General features: G+C 41.4%; 1 protein-coding gene across 3 annotated transcripts in view; it reads left to right on the top strand.

Moving 5' to 3' along the window:
- Positions 1-26156, top strand: part of PLPPR1 (phospholipid phosphatase related 1) — a 414536-nt gene that overhangs the window by 364259 nt on the left and 24121 nt on the right. For all 3 annotated transcript variants that reach the window (XM_049796153.1, XM_049796152.1, XM_049796151.1), the window contains exon 3: positions 15492-15680. In XM_049796153.1, coding sequence (XP_049652110.1) covers positions 15492-15680 — 189 coding nt within the window. The remainder of the gene's footprint in view (positions 1-15491; positions 15681-26156) is intronic.

The raw sequence follows: 26156 nt of genomic DNA, 5'->3' as shown, positions 1-26156 counted from the left end.
GAACAAAATATAAGAACAAAATGTAAGTTATTGCTCTTCTTCGAAACCTCACAGCGCTCCAACTTGCCAGTCTACCTCCAGTGTTCACTAAAATATAAATGTGGGTATATGTACTGATTTGCTTTGGAGTTAGGCTTCATTTCTACTCACATTTGAATTGCCCAAAGCAACATCTTTTAAGAACCTGACAGGATTGGTTTCTGATTGAGATTCTCTCCTAACAGGCAGATTGATGACCAGAACAAAAGAGATGAAAGTATGGGCAAAAATGTCTAAGGAGAGAGCAGATTTGGAAAGTATTCTCAGTGTGAGAAGGGTGAGAGGATGGGCTCTCTGTAGAGCTGCCCTTCCTAACCATGCGCAGTTACTCTATGACTTTATTGTAAGGTTTCCCTCCCTGGAGGGGTGCTTCCATGAGCCTGCAAGGCAGGGATGCTGGGGAGTGGAAAACAGCTTCCCCTTCTTTTGGCCAGATATGATCCCAGCAGCTTTTAGATCTCAGCCTGATGGGGAGCTTTTTTATAGCTTCTTTGGTCTTCCTGGAAGAGTAATGTTTGGACGAGGCAATGGTCTGTGGACCCCGTGGCATCTGTCTGCAAGAAGGTAGCTCCTTTCTTCCAAGTAACAGGCCAGGAATGATTTTCAGGAAAAGGATACATGGGGTACAAGAATAAACAGCTATTCGTTGGGAGGAGAGTGTGTACTACTGTGTAGAAGGCTATTGCTGTAGCATACCTTAGCATTTGTCTAGAAGTCCAGGTGGGCAAAAGTCCCCTCTTGACTATGTTTTCCCTTGAACTTCCCTCAAATGTATTGCTAGAAATGTCACCCACTCCATCATTAAAGCTTAAATCCACAGTCTGAAAACAAGCATAGGGAAAGTAAGGATTGTGTTTTGGTGTGGTTTGGTTTTCACTTTCTTCAGATCTTTCTTCCTTTTGTATTTTGCTTTATCCTAGTTCTCCTTTTCATCTGATTCTCCCACTGTCAGTCCCTTCAATCTTCAGAAAAATGCTTCCTTTTCAACCTACAAGGACACATCAGAAATCAAAATGTACCTCTGCATGTCTCAGTGAACAGCTTTGCTTAAAGGTACCACATGAAGATACCACAGAGCAATCATGAAAAACATACTGAAAAGATATATTAGTCTGTAGTGCCAGAATCCTGTGTCTTGTCAGGATCTGTTGCTCCTTGTCATTTGAGGAATAGATTTTCCTGACAGCTTCTATATAAGTGAAAACAGTCATTAGATTAAAATGCCTTTAGAGTGCATGACAGATTTAACAGCTTTTATGAGCCATTTCTACAGTGAAATACCATCAGTCAGTGAACCATTCTCAGGGTTGTATAGCAACTTGGAAGTTGTTTTAGCCAAGGGCAGCATTTCAAATTTCCAGGGTAGTCCTCGAATTGGATACTTCTGGAGCACACAGCCTTACACAAATAAAATACGTGTGTGTGCCAATCAAATCCATATTTTGCATGGAATGACCATGGTACATAAAAACTAAATAAACTGCAATTTTGTGTTTTGGTTTCTGAAATTAGGTAGATAATTAATTATGACAAGATTTTGCAGTATTTCTAGTGCACTGGATGAGTCATGTCAGCATAGTCCAGGTTAAGAACTGCTGTCAAAAAGAATCAAACTCAAAACAGCCCTTTCACAGAAGAACACATCTTGTTTCAAGTTGGAAGGACAAATTCAACACCAAATTCTCATGAAACTTTCTGGAGTTGCTCTGAGTTTTAGAAGGCTTTTATTAGTTTGCTATATTGCAATATTTAAGTATTCCAACAAGTTTCATGAATTCAGATATTTCTGAGGCTGAAACAGACCATTAGGTAGATCCAGAATGATCTCCAGTGAAAAGCAAGCTGCAGAACTTTATCCAGACAACCTTTTCTTGATTACAAAGTCTTGTTCATAACTAAAGCACCTCTTTCTTAAAAATATCTCACATGGTATGAAAATGTCATGAGAAGACAACTGTCTGTCCTGTCCTGTCCCGTCTACTCCCCAGTGTATACCTCGTTTGGGTGCTTGTGCATTACCTGAGCCTGTGTGCTGCTGTAGCTGATCTCTGTAGTCACAGGAGTGTATTGTTAGGTTTATTGCACTGCAGAATGCTCGTTGTATTACAGTCATTGTCAATTCTGCCCTAAGCTCAGGGAAGACAGGCTTAACTCCAGTATGAGGAGGATAACTGGGTGAAGATCTGATCCCCAGATACATATCCAGTGCCTGGACTCACTGCCCAGGGAGCAGTTTAGTGTAGTGAGTGCTGACATACCGGACCTACTGAAGCCTCATAAAACATGCCCTCCATCAGGAGGCTGGGATAGGACATAGATTAGGAGGGAGAAGCTTTGGTTGGCTCAATGCTAGAGGTTGATTTATTGTATTTTAGAACAGAATCTCATTTTTTAGAGGAGCAAACACTGAATCCTTTGAAGCACAATTTGGAGAACAGTTCTTTGAGGATGTCCCGGCAGACTGTTTTCTGTTTTCTAACCCTCCTATGAGCAGTTTCATGAGATGCAAAGAACTCAGACTAGACTTAGAAGAATCAGCAGCAAATGTTCCAAGTATTCCAACCAAACAAGTTCTACCAAAGCACCTGTTTCTAGCAGTGGCTCGTCATATGATGCTTGAAACATAAAAGTTTTTATTAATGTGTTAGATGCTGGATTTTGTGGAGTCAGTAAGAGCTCCCTTAAGAAGTCCTGAAGATGAGCCCAGGATTTTGTACTGTTTGTTTTGGGCAAGCTTTAGATATGCAGGATAACAAGTCCTGGAGTGTAACTCATTTTCGCTCAGTTCCAAGTGGTGCATGTATCTGCGACCTCAATATCTCTCCCCTCTCTCTCTTACTGCAACACCAAGTCTTTAGCTTGCGGAAACCTGTATAGGGCTGCTTTGAAAAAAAAGTGCCTGTTTTTGTCATTGGAGGTGCTATGTAGGCATTATTAGTGCTGGTACATGCCTGAACACTAAAAAGTTCAGTGATGTTCTCTTCATTTGAAGAAAAGAAAAAAAGAAAAGAAAAGAGAAACGAAAAGAAGAGAAAATAAATTAAAAGAGAAAAGGAAAGAAAAGAAAAAGGAAAGGAAAGGAAAGGAAAGGAAAGGAAAGGAAAGGAAAGGAAAGGAAAGGAGAGGAGAGGAGAGGAGAGGAGAGGAGAGGAGAGGAGAGGAGAGGAGAGGAGAGGGAAAGGAAAAAGAGGAAAGAAAGAGAGAAAAGACAAGATGCCCTTGGCTGCTTCTAATTTAATATCAGAGTAGTCAAATTGTATCTATACTCTGCTTCTGTTGCTAAAAAAAGTCATTCAGAACAGATGCCATTTTAACACAGCCTTTTTCTCCTAAGAAAATCACTTACTCTCTGCCATAGTTTGTTGATCATTTTAAGGTGTTAAATACTGGAAGCAGCAGTTTCCTGGCTGTGTGCCATTTGGAACTGGATAGAGCATTAGTGCCACCTGCTAAAAAGCTTCATGGGACCTGCTCAAGGGAAAATATATACTGTACTTGGGGCCTGGAGGTTTTTGTAATACTTGGTAATAGTGATAGCATTCTTCACGTACAAAATAAAAATAAAAATTAAAAAATCTGATACATTCTCCCTCTTGACAGATGGAAGTTTAATTCTCTTCTTCCCTTGCTTGTATAAATCTCATCCTGACATTTATCAGGAAGGCTATCAGACTCAATATTACTCCATGTTTCTGGAGTCTTAAAGGAAAACTACAGTACAAGCATCAGATTTTGCTAAGAGAGGTGTCTTAACTTTCACACACAGAAGATAGCCGCCAATGTCACAGAAGTTCAGAAGGACTTTATTACTACAGCTGTTTGAGGAGCACATTTTGTTTTACTCTTGCATAACTGGGTTTTGCCATAACAAAGGCAGCAGGTTGCATGTCCCTGAGGAATTTATGTTAAGTGAATTACAGGATGTGTATATGAGAGACAGAAAAAGTGTGGGACATACCATGATGTCCCAGATACTGAAGCCAAAGCTAGAGGGTCTGGACCTGAAAGCAAGACCTAAGTCATTTCAGAGAGTAGTTTGCCGCTGTAGCAGACAAACAGCTTAATGATCCACATTCTTAATGTGGGTGTCATCTGAATATTGCTTAAGGTCCCAGTGTTACTGTGTATTTAAAACTATTCTTCATTATTCTTAAAAATTCCACTCCTGAAGTCAGGTGACAATGTGACAATCTCAACTTTACCTTGAAAACATCGGCTAAATTTCCAGCTTTTTATTGTGGGGAAAAAATCCCCAGTACTAGCCCAAGGAATGTAATTCCTGTCAAAATTTTAAATTAATGGCTCTTTATGCTACACATATGGACATACTGTGGATTATTGTAAATGACACATAGTTTTTAATACAGGAAGATCAGACCAGATTCAGTAACTTTTATGCTAACAGTGAACAAAGTAAGAATGAGACCACATTGTACCAGGAGTAAGGATCAACCCTGAGTAAAAGACCCAGGAGTAGAGGGAATGCACAAGTTATCTCTTCCTCTTTAACTTTGACCCCTTCAGTCACTAAATTGACTTTCTGACAGAGAAGCTTTGTGAATTACCTTCAATAAGGTTTAGAGAAAAAAATGTATTTTTTCTGTTGTTAGTGTAGTAAAACAAACACAAGACAAAATCCTGCTGACATGAACACCTAGATTCATTCTTTGTAACCGAGAATTTAAATTATCAGCATGGTTACTTTTCCTTCCATCAGTGGAGAGTGAAATGGGCACTCTGAGGGGGAAATGGTGCTATTTAAAAAATTGCCTCCTGGAAATACCTCTCTTCTCCAGGTCAGTAGGTACTGTCAGAATGCAAGCATAGGAAAGTTGGGTGTTGTCAGTCATTTCCTCAAATGTGCAAGATCTGATGTCAGGGAGCAACTGATGCTCGTGAACAAATATCCTCCATGAGTGTTGAACCCACCTATTTTTCTATTCTTCCTGCTGGCGATAATCCCCTTTGAAATTGCTGGCTGCAAATTTACTGGTCATAAAATCAGCCTCTCCTCTTTTAAACTACATAAAACAGGGCAAAGACATCTTTTTAAAATCAGGATGAAGCCTGTAATAGGTTATTAAACAAATTGCTACTATCAGCAAATGGCCTGGAATTCCAGCTCTACTTTAAAAAATGAGATGGTCTTGTGAAAAATACAGCAGAGGAACGAAACATATTAAAAACATAAAACATTACAGACTCTGCATGGTTGTTTGGTAGTTTGGCATTTAGAATTTAATGTCGCATTAATGCCCCCTGCTGATATGCCTTCAAAGATCTACTTCGGATCAAGCTCAGTATTTAATGGTACTGTGCATCAATACTTTCCTTAAATTAAAAAATAAAATCCAGCATATATCTCATCATAACTGGATTGATCTTAAATAAATCACATTTCTTTTAAGTCTGCTCCATAAGAAGGCCTGTGCTGTCACAAAAGCAGTAACAAAAAAAGTCGTTATAATTTTCACATATGAACTGTTTCTACTGTTTGTTTAGTAAAAGGGACAAAGTGATGTAGCATGACTATGTAGGAATTAAATTTTAAAGAAGAGAAGGAATCTTTAAAATTTTGTACAGAAAGCAGGTTATTATAATGAAATACAGCTTGCCAAAATAGAGAAATTGCAAAAGGTTGAACAGTTGTATTGCTATTCAGCGTTATGCTTGTGGAAGCTAAATGTCAGGCCTTTTCACAGCATTTATTATCTATTTTCTAGCTAAAAGAAAAGATATCATTAGTATTGATTTTTATAGAGACTCCCTTGCATGTAACAACACAGGTATTACCTGAGTCCATAAGAGAGCTGGGGATTAATTTCCTCCCTGTTCAGCCCATAGGGGAAATGGTTTTCCTCTGCTGTTAGTGATTAAAAAGGCACTACTGTGTTTTTTCCAGTTTCCGACACCTGTGCTGCTGAATTTTTCCTCTTTGCCCATACATCTCCCTGCCTCTCTGAGGTACATAAAATCTTGTCCAAGTGTCTGTAGCATTGGCTGACCACGTAAAGGTTGTAGGGACATCCACCACTGTGTGTCATTCCCTCCGACGAGAGTGAGGAGACCTGTGTTGTCGCTTTCAAGCATCACAGAGTGAGTTTAGCCTTTCACAGGCAGAGCTTATGTAAAGAAGGTGTCCCAAGGCAGCCCACCTCTTCAGGAGTGTGATGAATTCAGTGAGAGCAGGGTCAGGCTGTCACAAGGCAGAGTACTGGGCCCAGAAACACGGGTGAAGGCTGGGCAGGGGTGGGACAGAGGCACTCGTAGTGCCCTCCTGTCCTCCCTGTGTGCAGGGTCCCAGCAAAAGATCAGGCATTCTGCAGGGAAACTGATACCTGCCCAAGCCAGCTCTGCTCCCAGTCATCAATAGCTTGCACAGATACTGCCTTATGAATGCAGATGACTGTGCATTTTTCCCATTCAGCAGGAATTCAGAGAGATTGTGAAGGGAGAAAGACTGTTGTAGCTCATAGCGATGTGGATATTCCATACAGCAGCGTCATGCATATGGTACGCTTCTGCACATGTCGTAGTATTGGGAAGTTAATAGAGAAAGGTGCGTGGGGAAAGGCCAGCAAATTTTGTAGCACTAAAGCACTGATTTTTATCAGTGAGAGGAGACTGTGGAGCATTGCTCAATGGTGTCGCAGCCTTACCATGAAAACAGAACTTGGAATGCTATCTGACACCTAAATTCTGTGCATCTGTTACAGGATCCGATGCATTAGCCTGTGGTTTAAACAGCTACAGAATAGCTGGAAGTGCAGACCTTGCGTTGTGTAGATGTGTACAGTTTCTTGTACCAACACCAAGAATTAACAGGAAGGCAGGACCAGTTGGGAAGTACCCACTTTACACTTAGCTTGACATATGAGCAAAGAGTCCATCAGGCCTACAACATACATGCTTTCCTTTGGTGGCTCTTAAACAAGCAAGTTTGCATCACCACTAGCAGCATCCTCAGGAAACAGCATGGTAGGTCTATAAAGAATTTTCCTTTGTTGTTTGTAAAAGCATTTTTAATAGTCTTTGAATTAATGGGCTGTTTCCTTACAAAGGCAATGGTCATAAGTGAGAAAAGGGGAAAAAAAGCCAATAGGACAGAATTGTTCATCCATTATTATGTCAGAAGCAGGTATGTGGTCCTTGGACAATGACAGCATGAGATGGCAAATGCTTGCACACCCATTTCTGCTGTAGTAGACAGCCAACAGCCCAGAATTTGAAACAAGATACGTCTATCTTTTGAATTTTCTCCACCACAAAGGAGATGTGTGCTGAGCAAGTAGGGTATGTAGGATAGAGAAAGGAGGGCAAACTGCTGTTGATGTCAGTTATCTTAGCTGATAAAGTCAGTGTCAGATTTCAGTGGATCTAGAAAAATTTGTCAACTCCCTGAGGGTTTTTTGCCAGGACAGTATCATGTGATGCATTGATCTGATATGGCACCTTGTCTCCTCTCAAGCTTACACAACTTCCAGTGCTGATGTCAGAGGAATTACCCTAAAGGTTAGAACATGCTTAGCACCCTTGTCAGCAGTCTTGAGAGGGAAGGTAGCTAAGGAGTCACAGAGTTTGTTCATGGCATGTTGTTATTGTTCCCTTGGAAGGGTGAAGGATGTTTTTCCAAGCTCTTCTCACTGTTCCTGGAACGGCACATGTGCCATCTCCTGTTGCAGTACCTGTAGGAGTTGCCCTTGCCAGGCACCTGCCCAGGAGTACCATGAGAATGAAGGTGGTCTTCCTCCCATCTTCTTACAGGTCCCAAAAGAATCAATGGAGGAGACAGAAACAAAAGCCATTACAAGCAAATCCACCTCTAATGGAAACCCAAAATAATAGCAAGTCATATGCAGCTCAGATTTTTTTGTTAGAGAATTATTAACTTTGAAAAAACAGTTGCAATGTTATTTTAATTAATAGGAGTACCAGAGGATTATAGCTTGTAATGGGCCCGTGCAGCTGGAGTTCAGAAATCTGTCAACTCTGCGTCAGTCTTCTAGCAAACACTGCTTCTAACAAACTGGACCCACTATCTTGTATTATTCCTATCCTACCTGGGTACCTGAGCAAATGCAAAGATATTTGTATCTGATTCTTTGGGCTTGATTAATTTTTATATTCAGACCTTGGCTATGTAGAAAATTACAGTTATAATACACAGCACGGTATGTGGGTAGGTGTCCTTCCTCCCTTCAAGCTGACAGATTCAGCCTGTGATCAATCCATGGGTCACAGTTACCTGTCAAAGAAAGTAGGCTTAAATTTATTAAATAAGAATCACTTGTAAAATGTAAGGGTCTGCAAATTAAAAGGTTGAGAACCATGCTTTAAACTGAGAGAGTTGGAGCAGTGTGTAGAGTGGATTGAGTTACACATGATAATTAAGGTGCCTCATAACGTTATTTACTTGATTTCCTACATATGAAAAAGTTGTACCAGTTATTTTTATGTCTTTATGTCTCAGTTGCCATTAGGAGAAGTGTACTGCTTTAACTACACAGCTAGAGCTGGAGAAATCCAGCTTCTTTATGTGGATGAGCTCTTGGGTAACATTAAGTTTCTGTGGTGTAGCACATAGAAATTCTTCAAGGACCATTACATAAAAAAGAAGCTGAAACAGTTTTTAACTAGGTGTCAGTATTTTTAGAGGTCATGCTACTCTCACAAAACTCCTCCTGCAACAAGTGCCTTAGGAACATGTAAAGTCCTCTTTTGTCTGAGAGTGTCTTCTTCAGCCTTACAAACTACACCGAGCCCCAACTTAAATACTAAAATGGTAAAATAATACAATTAGTTCTTGAAATGGACTCTTAAGAAGCTCTGCAGGGGCAGCTCTGATTTCTACACAGCTCCAGCTTCAAAAGCCTGTGTGCTAATAAACCCTCTGTGCCTCCAAGCTACTTTCCGGCTTGTGCCACCATGCTGACTGGACTTAAAAACTCATGTAACAAAGCCATGTCCTGTAATTGAGTGTTCTCAGAACAGACCATGACTTTCCTGTGCCACAGTTGCATAAGAAAACTGATTTCAGAATTAAATTCCAAAATCAGTTATATCAGGTGAGGGAGAGAAAACACTTTGAAGAGTGGCAGCGTAGGAAGATCATTGGCTTTCATATTTATTCTGACACTGTAAAATATATGGTTATTCAGCATAATCATAGAATCATGGAATGGTTTGGGTTGGAAGAGACCTTAAAGATCATCTAGTTCCAACACCCCTGCCATAAGCATGGACACCTTCTACTAGATCAGGTTGCTCGTAATGAAACCATTCACTTGGAATTATTTTACTGTTAAGTTGAAGTCCAATATAGGTTATTTTTCTCACTGTCTCCAGGTGAAGTATTTGTTCTTCACACATTCTTCTAGCTGCTTTGCCTTTTTTTCGGTAATATTTTCATAGAAAATAGATTCTTTCCTACATCTAGTCCCTTGGCAACCTAAAAGATTATGCAGTTGGCCAGATTCTTATCATCATTAAAAACATTAATTCACTGTCGTCAGAGATTCTACGTGCCTTTACTGTCTTATATGCTCTTCCTCCTTCTACAGACCTGGATAGGTCACACAGAAGTGTGAAGGTAGAACCTTTTAAGGCATGTCATTTGTGATAAAATGGTACAGAACAGATGCTTAACAAACTGCTGTAGAGATGGAGGCTTTTGCTGATCCCTTAAGAATTCATACTGTTAACTCCCATTAATGCTAATGGGAGATACGTAACTACTACCCTCACACCTCAGTGTGAAAATAGGCCTTTTAGCTGCTAGCCCATCTGGATCAGATGGGCTTCTAATTAATTGTTGTCTCCATCTTCTGTTATTTGTAAGGAGAGCCTTGTCTGATGGGGTGTTTAATGTTTCCTTACCACTTGACCACTTGTGGTAGGTTGACCCTGGCTGGACACCAGGTGCCCACCCAAGCTGCTCTATTACTCTCCTCCTCAGTCGTACAGGGGACAGAAAATATAACAAAAGGCTCGTGGGTTGAGATAAGGACAGGGAGAGATCACTCACCAATTACTGTCAAGGGCAAATCAGACCTGACTTGGGGAAATTTAATTAATTACCAATCAAATCAGAGTAGGGTAATGAGAAATAAAACAAAATCTTAAGGCACCTTTGCTCCACCCTTCCCTTCTTCCTGGGCTTAATTTTATGCCCGATTTTCTCTACCTCCTCCCCTGCAGCGGTGCAGGGGGACGGGGAATGGGGGTTGGGGTCAGTTCATCACACATTGTCTCTGCTGCTCCTTCCTTCTCAGGGGGAGGACTCCTCACTCTTCCCCTGCTCCAGCGTGGGGTCCCTCCCACGGGCGCAGTCCCTCAGGCACAGACTGCTCCAGTGTGGGTCCCCTGGCAGTCACAAGTCCTGCCAGCAAACCGGCTCCAGCGTGGGCTTCCCACGGGGTCACAGCCTCCTTTGGGAACCCACCTGCTCCGACGTGGGGTCCTCCACGGGCTACAGGTGGAGATCTGCTCCCCCGTGGACCTGCCTGGGCTGCAGGGGGACAGCCTGCCTCACCAGGGTCTTCATCCCCACGGGCTGCAGGGGAATCTCTGCTCCGGCGCCTGGAGCACCTCCTCCCCCTCCTTCTGCACTGACCTGGGGGTCTGCAGGGTTTTTTTCTCTTACATGTTCTCACTCCTCTCTCAGAGTGCAGTTTCTGTTGCACAGCAACGTTTTTCCCTTCTTCAACCTCTTCTCCCAGAGGGCTCCCGCCATGGCGGACGGGCTCAGCCTTTGCCAGTGGCGGGTCCAACCTGGAGCCGGGGAAGCTTCTGGCTTCTCACAGGAGCTTCTCACAGGACCCTGCCCTGCAGCCCCTCCCCCACTACCAAAAAAAAACCAAAAACGCTCAAACAAACCGAAAACACTGAGTTATGCTGTCAGAGTATTAAGGGGAAGGGAAGGATTTCTGGATGCTTCCCAGTAGGCCTGGGATTACTGGAACTGAATTGCACTGCTTACTTTGATGATTCTCTTCCTTTATACTCAGGACACAATCTTACACTAATACCTGATTAGCACCTCCACCAAACAATTACTGATTGCCCAAAGAAGATTGCAAGAATTGCTTCATAAACTTGCACATTTAAGGAAGTGATTTTTTTATTGCAGAGAACTCCCACAACTTAAAGAGGAGCAAGGGTGTACAGTGATAGGAAGGTCTGCAAGGACAGAATCAGTGTGGGCTTGTAGAGTGGTGCAGAATTTCATGGTGTGTCAAGGGACAGGTGTTATGTGCTACAGAATTAATCCATTTAAATAGCTGGCTTTGAGGAAAAAACACACATCAATTGTTTGAGTCCAGCTTGTTAAGCTTGATCTAAAATCAAGTAGGAGTTTTTAAATGGGGGTGAATCAGACACACTGTGGTGTAGAAGCTCATGAATGAGCTTCTGCAGAATCAGGACCTAAGCATGTATCATTGAGCTTTTTCATGTGCAGATTATTGACTAATCCAGAAAAATCTGGTCCAGAAGAAAGGTAAATCTTGGCTGTGCCACAGGCTCTACTGTGACCTAAGGGCAGTCATTTTATCTCCTCTGCTTTTGTCCCCTCTCTGTAAAATGGTGATAAGAGCATTTTCTTATCTTACAGTGGAGTAGTGATGATAAACATTAAGGATTATGACATGGTTAAATACTGTGGTAATGGAGGCCATTAAGCACCTTAGACACTTCTATTCATTGGCTGCTTTTCTAAAGTGAATTATTGAGCATTTATAATTTTTCCCAAGCAAACTGAAGGAAATGAGTTGATAAGGATTAATAAAAAACCCCTGCAAAATGCCAGTGTTAAACTGCATTGTGTTTTCTGAATTATGTAACTGGATTTTTTGTGTCTTTATCTTACATCAGCCTACCTGCTTTTCTTCACTGCTTCCTTCAATGACTGTAAACCTGAAAACAGGGAGAAAAGGCAGAGTTGTTATCTGCTGCAAACTGACAGCTACAAAAATTAGGGATTTGTGCATTTGTAATTTTAAGTTCTAGCTTTCAAAATCAAAAAAGGTTAGGGGACTGAAGTTGATTAAGGCATCTGTGCCCAGTAAATCAACACAAATGTTGGGGAATTTTTATGGTACCCATTGCGGGAAATTAAACACATGTTTGTGCTTCAATATAAAGAAAAAATTAATGAATGATGCTTTGGCCAGAGTCCTACTGCCATAAGTGGTTCTACAGGGAGTCTGCAGAAATGCATCAGGAGCCAATTCCTTATATACACTTGCGCCAGCACGGATCCCGAGAGTGGTTGCATGGGTCACCTCAGCCCAGCTGTGGGTCCACCCCCTGCCCCAGCTCTGCTGCGCAGAGGTGGCCCCTGAACTTGGGCCCCTAAGCGCTCCCCTTCCAGGATAGCTACAAGGCAATGCTGCAGCTATTTCTTATCACCAAGGGAAACTTCACTCCCTTGCAGGGAGTCCTGCTGTCTCTGGCATCCCTGCTTCCAGGCAGTTTGACCCCTTCTTGCAGTTGTGCCTTCTTGCCCTTCCTGCCAGATCATTCCTCGGTCACAAATTACCACTGCTGAGCGGTTTTGATTAGAATTTCTCCTGCACAAACTACAAAATTCTCACTCATGCCACAATAAATACATATGAAATAGTCACCAAGTGGAAGGGAAAGAGGAAGAGAAAAAGGGAAGGGAAAAGGAAAAGAAGTTCTCGCTTCTGACAGCCCAGGACATACCAGGTGCTGGAACTGAGCTTAAATACCTCTGTATCCAGTCATCCTGTAATCTCAAACGTGTTTATCTGGGCACGTCAGGTAGAGTAGTGACAGTGTCATTGCCTTCCTCTGATGTTAATTTATAAAACTGAGTTGCCCAAGGTTGATCAGGAAATCTATAGCTGCTCAAGGAGTTAAATTAAGTCCTTAATTACAGGACTCTTGTTTGTTTATAGGGCATCCCACTGACTCATCCAGGATGCTGTAAAGGTCTCTGGGGAGAACACAAACAACAGCATCTTGTTTTCTATTTGTTAAAAAAATTCCTTTTGAGCAGGTGTGGGGTCTTGAAAATGTCAGGATAAACAATGAAAGTTGAGAAAAGTTAAGTACTTTTTCAGCTACATGTTTAAGAAATTGAATACTCTAGCAGTTCCATCTAAAGCTATTATTATACGATCCGGATAAAATTATGCGAGAGAATACATTTGTTCACACACCTTTAGAGGTAGATATTGCATAGGAGAAAATATACAGACTAAATCTTTCAAGTTTCCAGCCAGTTCCAGCTGTCTCCAATGGACAATGCAGAACATAGCAGAAGTGTGAGCGGGAAGGAGCAGCAGAGAGCAACTGCCCTGTACTGACCATACATGGTTAGCTTATCTGCAATTCATTGTGGGGAGGTAGATTTCAAAGTTCTGGATCTTAAAGTTACTGAATCATCAGAAGGAAGCCAAAATCTTCAGAAAACAAATGCTTTATTAACATTTTATGTTGATATATTACATTCATGCTATAAATCAGGGTGGGAGAAATAGAGAACATGCATTTTGGGGGGAAATAATTATGTAGATTCTTACTTGCTTAAGCTTCTAAAAAGGGGCTATGTGCTTTGTCAATATAAATTTAACTTTGTACCATAATTCTGTAATCAGCATAAGCTGATTTTTGAATCCATAGAGCTAACTGGTTGACCTAAAACCATTAAGCAATCCAGGCTGTATTTTCCAGAGGTGGAATTAATCTGTGGGGTTTGGAATCTGGCTACAGAATGAAATTGTTAATTTTGAAGGTAAAAAATGGGGGAGAGTGCAGAATCTCTCAACTTTGCCTTCACTCTGCCCTGCTTAAGTCTATCTTACAGGTTGCTCAGGGAGGCTGTGGAGTCTCCATCCTTGGAGATACTCAAAAGCCATCTGGACATGGTCCTGGACAACAGGCTCAAGGTATCTCTGCTTGAGCAATGGCATTGGACCAGATGACCAGCAGAGGTCCCTTCCAACCTCAACCACTCTGTGATTCTGTGGTCTTCTACTTTCACAAGTGATTTCTCCGATTTCTTTTTTTTTTTTTCCGAATTTTAATCCAACACCCACTCAAATAGATGATGACTTTAATGGCTGTCTTGTGTGTCAGAACATACGTGCAAGAAATGGCCAGAGGAATGCAGGGATAGCTTGTAAGTGTATCTTTGAGACGGAGTTGCTGAAATTATTTTTTAAAGGTCTATTCTTACAATAATCTCACAGCAACACAGTTTTGATGCAGAAAGTTTGGTGACAAAATACTAAAACCAAGCCACTTTGGAGTTCATTTTTTCACTTCCTTTATTACTATTATTTTCTATGGTGTGGCAAGATAACTTGTATATTTGATAACTCTTGTAATAGTGGCAGGAGGCAATAGTGTCTATAAAGAGGATTCTGAATCAGATCCTGTAATTGTCATGATTTCCAAATCAATTTTGCTATTTTTTAAAATGATGAGGATTGTGACGTGAGATTTCCTTTGCAGCCTGGCAGAGAGTGAGCAAGAATGATGAATTAGTATATCCGCTTAACTTCATGAGGTGATTAGCGACAGCCTTTGTGACATCATTTTGAGATGTGTTGTTGAAGCAGTGTGGGAAGCTGACACAGACAGTGACAATAGCTCATGTGCAGTAACTGTGGCTATGTACAAAAAAAGTTGATAGCCGAAGTTTTCCAAGCAACCCATTTAGCCAGCAATAAACTACCAAAAAAGAGACAAGAAAGGCTCCTTGCAGTTTTTATGTGTAAAGATGAAGATCCAGACTCAAGCCAGTCTTTTTCAAAAGCAGTTGTGGTGGAGTGGGGAAGCCAGGCAGTGCGCAGTAGCCCCAGCCAGTGGTTAGGGAGTCAGGGTTTCTGAGTAGACTTCTAAAGCTTTTCTTGCAAGCAGTGGTTCCAAGGAAAGGTGAGTGGCAGGAGGCAGGTTTCGCTCCGGATGAGTCTTCATCTGGGACACACAGGGCTCTTCTGGATTAGCACAGGATGCACATTCCCCAGCATGAGTTTACAGCTGCAGCGGGGAAGCATTTTGGCTTTAGCTCCCTTTATCCTTTGTAATAATCCTTTCCAGCTCCCTACTGCTGTGCACAGGTTTTAGCTTGTCACTACTGTTGGCTCCTGCAGCACTGCCCCTCGTTCTGCTAGCTTTCATTGATTGTTGCTGCCATTGACACTCACATGCCCTCTGATAAAGTAGCTGTCAAAGCTCCCGTCCCTCTACAATAGGGACCCACTCCTATCTGAGACATTCATTAGTGCTGTTTGCCAAAAGGTTTATGTAACAGATGTTGCAAAGCGGACGCGCAGAAACAGACGCACTCACACACCATTATTGCAAGGGCTGTCAGGGTGACGATAAAGGGAGGATGGTCTGCAGGACTAAAGTAGCTTGAAGGCATAGATGCATCTGTTAAAAAAGCAACTAACGCCTGTGTGACCATGTTGTACTTTCAGCTTGTCATCATGGCTGGGACTGTTCTGCTCGCCTACTACTTCGAGTGCACCGATACTTTTCAGGTGCATATCCAGGGTTTCTTCTGTCAGGATGGCAATTTGATGAAACCGTACCCTGGAACAGAGGATGAGAGCTTCATTTCACCTCTTGTGCTCTACTGTGTGCTGGCTTCAACTCCAACAGCTATAGTAAGTATAAAAAATTATTTGAATTCTCCATGACTGCTCCATAAATAATGGCAATAGTCCTTTAATATTTTTGTCCCCTCTCCTCTCATTTCAGCTGTAATTGATTTACACTTAGCCGGGTCTCTGTTTCGCCTTAGCCTAATATGATCTTCATCAGTTATCTCCAGAAGTAATTATTCTGAGGTAATCACAATGCAAGATTGAGGACTAGAGCTTGTTAAGCCTTTACAATAGCTTGCTCACTTCACTGATTAGTTGTGAATTGCCTGGGCTCTAGAGAGGCTCTAATGCAAAGGTGATGTATTACTGGAAATCAGAAAACAGGATAAAGCTGAAGTAAAACCTGGGTCGGACATGCAGTATATCCAGGATTATTTGCTGCTATATTAAAAGGACTGTTGAAGGGCTTTAAAAGGCTTAGATGAGCAGAAAAATGCTCAGGACAAAGAAAAATATGAATGCTATTTCCTTTTTATTTATAAGCTCTTTATTTTTGGCAGTCACATCCACTTAACTTTTTTTTGCCTGATTTTCATTACTATCCAGCCAGTAAGCTGCAATGTAGCTGTTCTGAGCAGATGAAAATATTCAATTAGCTAAGTACATACAATTCCAAACAGATTATTGCAGTCATTGATTAGCAAAACTTTGGCCCTTTACCATTTTCTTTGCAGAAAGTTGGAAAGTTCACAAACAGCCACCTTTTCTGCATTTGTAATTACATTCAGACATTCCTATCAGACTCTTTCTTTATGTCTTTCTCTTTATTTCTTTATCTTTAGTGTTTCTTTCGTATATTAATTTTGCTTTTCATCCCTTTCAAAAGTTGATTAAAGCTGTACGTGATGTGTTTACATGTGAAAGGTGAATGCTGGACCATAGTCCATTTTAAGTTTTGATCTGCAGTAATTTTAATGCATGAAACAATGTAACACAGAACATGTTAAGAAATGTGAAAGGTATCTACAGAAAAGGCTATGGTTTTTGGTACAGGACACTTTCTGAAAGTAAGTAGGGATTTTGAATTGGATTACATCATGAGTTTATGAAAATCCCGTGCAGTAACAGTATTATTTTTTGTATTGAAACTCAGTTGAATGTTAAGATTTTCATTTTACTTTGTGCTGCAGTGATAGATGATTCGCAAATGAAAAAATAACTACATTTCTCCAGCTTCCCCTCCCCCTCCCCCAAATATAGCGCCATTGTTTAGGGAAGTAACTTTCACAGGCAGTGTTTTTAAAGGGAGATTGAGTGTCACTACCATGCCTTGATGCCGTAACAATGAAGTTAGTGGGAAGTTTGTCTCTTGAATCAGCAATATGGCATCGGGTGGGCAAGTGGTAATAAGAATGTTGCTCTTTATTTAGATCTTCTGTTTTAAACCGTGCTCTGGCAAAGTTTGCTGCAAACCGTTCAGGTTTTTCTTCACTGGATCAGCATTTTCTTTCTTTTCAGTGGCCCAAGAAGTTTTTCCTAGTTACTTTTATTTATGGAAAGCTGAATTGGAGTCTTCTTCAGGAGATGAACAATGCTGGTTTTGTAGTTTCCATAGTCCATGTTAAACACAAGGAATGAAGGACTGTAATGAATGTCATATAAAGTTTTTGGGTGCAGAAACCTTCAGCTTAGTGCTGTGTGGAGCTGGTGTGACTATCTCATACAGTGCAAGAAGTGCGGAGATGCTAGCCTGGGTCCAGAAGTACAGTAATCACCCAAGATGACTGGATCCAGTGCTCGATATAAAATAGTAAGCTCTGCTACTTGAGTTAAGCTATGCTGTTACACTGGCTGTACTGCTTCAGCTGGAGAAGACATGATCAGGGACAGCACAGGGCTCCTTGCACCATGCTTCATTGTGATCTCTACATACAACCTCAAGGAGACAATGGATCAAACTTTCCTGGGAAAACATTTTTCTTTCCATTTTTAATGTACTATGTATTAATACATTATTTAATGCATTATTTGTATTAGTGTATTGTATTATTAATACATTATTTAATTATTTAATGTATTATTACTTAGTATTGGGCTAATCTTCAACTAGAGCATATGTCAGAGGGATCTTTTTCTGTCCTCCTGACTGGCGCTCAGCACACTGTTTTTATATGAGTGATTTCACTTTATTTCTCATTCTGATCTTTTTCTGAGAGACTTTTCTCTCCTTGACGGCTAATTTCAGACTTCTGCTTCAGCTTGTAGCTGTTTGCAGAGGGAAGACTGGATGACTGAGTTTTGGCAATGATCGTTTTTAGAAAGCTAGTAAATGAGACAGAAAGTGAGTTCAGTCTCCCTAAACTCAGTCCTTGCATTGCACTGCTGGTCAGACCACTCAGAGTGTGAGTATCCTCAGCTGTCGTCTGGTACCCAAACGGATGCTCTGTCATTCAGATTGTCACAGTCTGGGAAGAGATGTTTCATCCAGTTGCATCTCCCAGGGATTTCAGTGAAAGGAGCAAGTGCAGCCATTTCTATTTATACTGTGATGATTGTACTCTTTAAAAAAAAAAACCACCCCCAAACCTGACAAACAAAACAACCCACACAGCTGTGCTTCGTGGGAAGGAGCTTTGTGTGCCTTCACTGTGGGTTAAGTTGTAGCTTCACTCTCTACACTTTGCTCTCAGGAATAATCACTGACATCCTGCAGCTCCACTGTGAAGAAATTACTTAAGTCAAAGGTAATGCAAGACCCTCCTTACAATTACCTGTTTCTCCTCTGCAAGACACCTGTTGCTTCACTTTCTGACAGCAAATTGGTTGATTTGGCTAAAAGGATTTACAGTAGTAAATCTGATCTCTCTGTGTTGCCTGCCTATTACCACTGTCCTGACACCTCATGGCATGAGAGGAGTGATTATTGTTAGAATGGGTGGAACCCAGCAGCAACAATGGAGCACTCATGGTACTAGTAAACAGTGGTTTTGGAGCAATGGAAAATAGTCTAGGAGTCAGTGCAAGCTTCCTCATCTGAGACACAAGCAGCATTTAAGTGCAGTTCTGTGTGCACAGGTCTGGAGAGGACTCAAAGCCCTGATTTTATCATAGCTGTGAGGTATTATAATGCTTTCAAGCCAAAAGGGAGCATCTTTGTGAATTTAATGGAATATCTTGGTGTCTCAGTCATTTGGCTGTGACGGTGGCCATGGGGAAAACAAATGCATGTATTTTATTTCTTCCCTGACAACACTTCTCAGAAGTGCTGTTGTGGGTTGGTACCACTGTATGTGCATTTCCCTGCACTTTTAGTGGCAAAATAAATGAGACTGGCCTGGTTTTCTGCAGTTTTATTTGTTGTCCTTGAAACACGTGATGCCGCTGACTCCGTTTAACCATTTTTTTCTGCTACACTGGGTAGTTAATGATCATACATCAGAATTACAAAAGTCTTTTAATGCTCCTACTGATAACCTCTTAGACTCTGATAATGAGAGTTTCTTGCAAGGGGAGATGCCTGAATCTCATGACAACACTGTTAAGTAAATGAAAATCATGTATGCCTGACTCCATTCTGTGAAGTGCATTTTTCTCCCAAATGTTCCACAGAGGATAGGTCAAAGGCTTTCATCTGCCTTATTAATTTTTGATTTTCTGAGTGTGGTGGTATTAGCATTTTTGCAGCAAAGTAGTAGGATATGGTGAATTTAGTTATAAATTGCACCTACATAAGGAAAAATTTTGGTTTTCTTTGTAAAGAAACAACTGGCAATTTTATTTCAGATTTAGTGATTCATCCTCTAAACATACATCTTCAGACTCAAGTAGTAATTGTTGCTGATGGCACTGGTAGAAGAGGGGAATTCCTGGAATCCTGTCTGGTTTGGATTGAACTTGTATTTTATCTGTAGGTTCTGGTGCCACAAAGAGCTTCATAAGATATGTATGATTTCATCTTCATCTCATGCCAGTTGTTTCCAATGCCTTTTTTTTTTTTTTTTTTTCTCAGAATCTTCCCCCTTCTTGCAGGCTGATGTCAGTCATATTGACATTGTTGGCAGTTGGTTATTGAACAACTGCTAAATTTCCAGCATTCCTGTTGTCACGCTGAGATGGGTATAGGTCTGCATTCAGCCTGTCTCAAGGTAAAACAGAAGCTATGGTTAAAACATTTTAGTTTTTGCAGACAGGAATGTACCACTCTTGACAGTCATGGCAAGCACTTAGGTACTGTACCCACCAGACAGTCTCTGAAAGCCAGGGAAGGGGAGCGGGAAGGAGGATATTTGTCTCTGTGGCCTTTTGAGAATAGCACAGAACTTCGGTCTTTGCCTCCACCGCATTTCAAAGGATCAAAAGTTCCCAACTTTCCAAAAAACTGCTTTTGTCTTGGGCTTCAGGTGGCCTACAGCAACATGTCTGCACATTTGAATAGCTGACCTCTGCATTACAGAGCTTTAGACAGACAACCCCTCATTTTGGTGGTTATAGGTACTTCAGGAAGTGTGAAATTAGCCAGAGAGTAATTGCGGGTTTTTTCAAAGTTGGAGGTCTTAGAATGCAAACCTTTTTCTGGAGGTAAGTATAGCGTAGGTATTTTACTCAGCTGTTTTCCCAGTGATTGGGAATTCAAAAACTAAGAGCAGCTTGGAAGTTTAAACACCGGAGCTTGAATTCCATGATCACAGGTCTGGTGAATTTAAAAGTGACCTGTCCCACAGCAGCATATTATGCAGAGCCTGGGAGAAAGCATAATATTTCAATGCACTGCCAATTCCAAAATACTGGGGCAGGGAGGGGTAAGAAATAATAATTCTTTTATTTTTTGCTACTATGAGAACTTTATGAAAACAACATTTAAGGCGGAACAAGTTGCTTTGCACAAACATAAAATTTTCAAGCCATTTCCTTAAAAATACTCTGAGATGACTCCAACACATTCATTAGTGTCTCTCAAGACTGGCTTTCCCTGTTACAAGGTTGCTGCAAATCAGCCAATTCCCCAGCTGGTACTGAGCAATCCTTCCAGAGTTCAGAGCTGCTGCCTGCACTGCTCCTTCCATTGTGATTTGTCTGCCTGCCCGAGAGGAGCAGAGAGGCTTAGGAACAGAGCCAGCTCACTGAAATGAATACTGAACAGCAGCAGAAAGCAGAAAGGGCACCATTCTTTGCTTCCTTAAAGTAGAATAGAAAGTGCCACTACTGTTTTCATGCAATCTTCAGTTTCTTTCCTTCCATTTCCAGGGAGGAAGTGGCAGCCTGCATGTAATTTTTAACTGGCCAGTGCTATTAATTTGTGCAAAGGAGTATTTGTTTTCAGATAATGTTGGAATCAGTCAAACTGAACTGGTCTGATTGTTAATTAGAAGATGAATTACAGTGTTGGTCAGATTTATTTGAAGCAGGAGGAAACTGCTCAAACTTTTCTCTACAACTTGCACTTACCTCCCAAGCTTCAGAAACATCATTCTCTTAGAAGGTTTTCCTATTCTCTCTACCACCTTGCTTCCTTGTACTTTTAACTGTTCTTTGCTGTTGTTTTCATTGAACAACAACAAAAAAACCCAAACAACAAAAAACCACAAAAAAAACCCCCAAAAATCCCCCCAAAACAACAACAAAAAAAAACCCCAAACCAGAATGAGATAATAAATAATTGAATGCAGATTAAGGTTTTATCCTCAGAAGATTATGGGTGAGCTGGGTCTGCCATGTTCAGCTGAAGACATTGCTTCATTTCTTCTTATAGTTATGCAAAATACAGTATTGATTCCTGTGGGCTAGAGAAGACCTGTCTAGATGGTCATGGCAAAGATGAGAAAGTGTCTGAGAAAACCCTCAGCTGATGCCTAGTCCTCATGACCAGCGATGTTACTGTGATGTTACCAGGGAAAACCTCTGCCTTCCTAGGCAGGCTTGGGTCAGGGTCCTGGCTGCAGATCACAGCAGAAATACTGTGTCCTGGGAGGGTGCCAAGACAGACCCCAGTGACTGCTTTTTCTCCTAAAGTGTCTTTTCTCAGTACGAATGTTGCTTAGTGTTTGCTGCCCAGGTTTGACCATGGAGTTTCATCTGTGTAGTGTCAATGTTTGGCACTGTACGTAGCAGGTAGGATGGCAGATCAATAACCCTCAGGGCCTGAGGCTAACTGCGAGGGAGACCTAAGGAATTAAGGAACTAACAACACTAAGTGTAAGTCAGTATGTTCTTAGTGGGTGCTGTAGAGAAGATGGAGACAGACCATTGAAAGGCACAAGAGGCAACCCTGCAATGGACACAAGCAGCCAGAAAAGAAACTGATTAAATATTAGGAAAAATATTTTTACAGTGAGGGTAGTCCAACACTGAAACAGTGCTCCCCTACAGGCTGTGGGATCTCCATTCCTGAAGACGTTCATAACGTGGCTGCTCAAGGCTGTGGTTTATGCTGGCCCTGCTTTGAGTAGGGGTTGGCCTGAAGGCTTCTGGGGCCCCTTCCCAGATAAATCACTGTGTGGTTCTGGGCCTCTGCATTCTGTGGTGCTAGTGAATATTTTCTGCTGTTTAGCGCCTGAAGAGTGTCTCTCTGCTGACAGGCAGCTGTGCTAATGCAGTCCTCAGATACACCACGATGCAAAAGACCAGAATTGCTTTTGGCCAATGCAAGCCAGTGCTGATGAAACACCTGCTAGAGCACTTTGCAAAGGTCACCTTTTGGTGAACAGGCCTGCTTTTCCCAGGGAGGGTTGTGTGGAGTCATTCTGAAACTGGCTGATTGGGGTTGAGAGCCCCATAACCCTCATCTGCTTATATTCTCTGGTTTTGAGTGCTCTGCACATAGCTTGTCTCACAGCCAGTGCCTTCCCTGTATCTGCTCCTCCTCTTGGCTGCTATTTGAATCCTGCAGACTTGATTAATTTAGCTCTTTCTATTTGTGACATTAAAAATGCAGCCACATGCATCCTTATAGAGGATTCAGGAAATGTTATACAGCTTGCTGAAAGCTGTCCAGAACTGAGAGCGATGATGTCCCAAGACCCAAGTTCAGTTTTGTTTGCTGCCAGAGATTTTTGTGTGTAATAGCACGCTTCTGGATCTGGTTTCTATATAAAAAGTGGTGTTAAGAAGGTTTGACTGTGTCACAAGGATGCCATTAGAGTAAACAAGTTGAAAGACTTAAAACCTCCCAGAAATCAGAATAATGTAAACTTAATGCGTAGAAAAGACAGAGATCCTGTCTGTCAGGACATAAATCTTCCTAATATGGGATCTCCATCGTCTTGCTGTGATAGGAAAAGCCATTAGTTGTACTTTTTCGTGGAAAGCGGCAGAAGGATGTTGTTTCACAGGGACACTTCAGGCACTTGCAGGCTGCAGACACAACTGTGCCTCCCGCACCTCTTCTGTGCACCCTGGCTGATCCTCCTCCTTCTTTACCTCTGTGGAATTGCAGCTGAAATGAAAACTGCCTGTGACAACTTTCACACAACCCCAGTGTTCACTGAAAGTGTGAAAAAATAGAAAAATAGTGTTTTCCCACATGTTGCCCTTGAGTGAATGAGTGAATGAGAGTCAGGAGGACTGCTGAGGTGCAGCCTTTGCCAGCAGCGATGTGGGACTGCATGGAGGCAGTCAGGCCAGATCCTGTTGGAGAAGAGGGGTGAGCAGTTTGACTGAGTTGCAGTCAATCTGTAGTGAGTTTTTCAAAGGGAGGTTGAGAAAAATGGGGGCAAGGCTGTGGCAGTGTGACTGGTGTCAAGACAGTTTATGCATAGGAGGAACGAGACTGTGGCACTCTGCCTGCACAGGAGTTTGGAGAAACATGGCTAGGGAGGAAGATTTTGGCTACTGGAGGAGAGGTAAGCCAAGCTGTGGTAGGGGAGTGAAGCGGGGATGCAGTCCTCAGCTTTGGTAGAGAATTTGAATTAAGGTACAAGGCTAATGTCCTGAATAAAAGAAACTAATAAAAGGAGCAAAAGTCAAAGCTGGGCCCATCCTTTGCTGTCAGCATCATCAATAATTACTTTTCTAATTTGAATATAACTCTTCAAGGCTGCCTGCCACCCTCACCCCACTGTACAGTTCCTGCAGGAGTGCTGCTCCAGGACACCACTCTTCTGCAACCTCCTCTTGGTTGTAACCCAGATTCATTCCTGGGTAGTTTATCTTAGTTTATCGTTACAGAAACAGCTCTTCTTGATCTTCACCCTAGTCCATTTTTAGAATGCAGTTGTGCAAAGAATCATTTCACAAGGAGACTGTGAGCTTATCAGAAAGTGTTACAGGAAAAAAAATCAAAAGAAAAGGTAAAGATTCCATGTCCCTTAAAAGCAATAGTTACATTGTTTAGTTGATTAAATTGATAATTAAATAAACAAACTGTTGGTAATCTGTACGGGAGTGCAGGTAGTACTGGGTGCTCATGTTGTGCTGAGAACTTGAAAGGGGAAGATTTGGTACTTCACTGTCTGAAAACATCAGGTGACAAGTTGAAGGACCATCATTTCCAAATCTATTATGGACAAAAGTCTGTTGAAGAGGAAAATGGGACAGATCATTTTATCCGTTTCTTTGCTCAGGAGGAGCCCAGAAATAAGTAAAGCATGTGCCACAGAGGTTTTTGAGAGCTGAATGTTGAGGAGCAAGTATTTGGTGACACTGCCAGTAATAGGAAGGCAGGGCAGATGAAATCAACAGAGGAAAAATGACTGCTGGGTACGTATTTCTCATTCATACTGGGGCTTTGGGACATCATCATAGTATTTTTACCTGACAGGAATATGAAAAGGCATGTGAGCAAGAGTGTCCAAGCAACATAACCTCAGTGTAGTTGAGCTGCTGTTGCATTCAGGAAACCAAGACAAAATCACATCCAGTGGCACTACCTTTGCTTCCCTCTTGCCTACATCACCTTAGACTGCAGACCACCTGTGCTTTCAGTCCCAAACCTCCAGTGCAATTTTCTTGCCATTTCTACTATCTAATTAAGCCAGTATGATACAGCAGTTCATTAACCTTGTATTGTTTCCCCAAATGGAAACAAAATAAATTGTTGGCTTGCTGTTTTCTTTTTCCACCCCTATCTTTGTATCTATATTTAGGTTTCAGATTTAGAACTGAATTGTACCAGTTCCTGGGGTGCTGATTCTGTTCTGGCAGAAGCTAAGGTACTTAACAGTGTCAGTGATTGATTTTGGGAGGCCAGCTGGACAACTTGGCTGACCATGCTTGTGCAGAATCATCACATTTTAAATCAGGAGAATCAACAGAGTTACCTGACTTCAAAAATGCCTGGTGAAAAAAAACAAATCAGTTTTTTGAGGAGCTATTCAGACTACATTCAATTTTGCGCAGCTAGATTAGCTATCAGAAACAGGTACCCAGGCCCCCACTGAATTTTTGGAAAGCAGCAAGGCTCACTTTCTAGAGCCCACATTAAAAATACAGGGAAACAATATCCTCAAATTCAGGCAATTAAATTCAGTGCCAGAGATGGCACCACAAGAATGGTCCAGTTACGTTGAATTGTCTTATATCACCTCACAAATACAGCATTATTACTTTACACCTAAACTCTGTATTAAACCAAAGGCACTGTTCACTTAAACACATTTTGATCTGTTATGCCATAGGAAATCTGGAACAACTCTGCTTAAATCAGTGGAACAGCACTGAACAGATTTATAGCCTGGCAAAATTTACTCCTAAATCTATGTGGAACTAATCTATCCACATGGGAGTTGCTAGCAGTATGCCAGGCAGCTAAAATTTATAGAAATAAAGATGGAAAAATATTCAGTTAAATTCTGATGCAAAGGAACTTTAAAAATGGATGTATTGTTAAAGAAGGACTATTAATATGTTTTATACCTAAGTCTCTCTTATTTGAAAAATTTGGGTTTTTTAAAGTCCACTAGCCCATGTCTTCACAGAGTAGAATTTCCTCAGGGTGTGAATTGTCTCCCAATGTGTACGTACAGCCCCATGCAGACAGAGAGCCAAAGCATTAATTCAAACTTCTGAACATTATCATAATTCAGATAATAAATGGTTTGAAACAGAGTGTCACTTTTAAACTGCTTTAGTGCAGATGGTCTTTTTCTTAATTCCCAGCCCCACAGTTAGTGAGCTGAGCTTATTGAACTGCTTGCCAAATCTGTTAAGAGCAGATGGAGTGAAACAGGATAAAGGCAATATTTCAGTGCAGCTCCCATGCATTGGCTCCCACCCCCAGATGCCATTATCGACATACATTTTACAACTCCACATCTCTCACCATCAGTGGTTAGAATTGTAAAGAGGTTGAGGATACTTGGCTTGAATGTCAATAATCAATAAGGATGCTCATCTGGCTTAATAAGGATAAATTGTTGCCCTTGAAACAACATACCATTCCAGCAGTCAAAGTGAACTAAGATGAGTTGCTTGATATCTATACTAACTCTGGGTGTCTGTGTGCATGTGTGTGTGCTCACACACTTGTTATGCATTTCTCTGACCGTTCTCTAGCACTACGGTTTCCTCTTGTGTGTCTTATAATGTATTACATTAATTCTT

The sequence above is a fragment of the Accipiter gentilis genome, chromosome Z, assembly GCF_929443795.1.
Source record: "Accipiter gentilis chromosome Z, bAccGen1.1, whole genome shotgun sequence".
NCBI classification, from domain to species: Eukaryota; Metazoa; Chordata; class Aves; order Accipitriformes; family Accipitridae; genus Astur; species Astur gentilis.
Note: the sequence above shows the minus strand (reverse complement) of the source record. Positions and strands in the feature narration are given on the sequence as shown.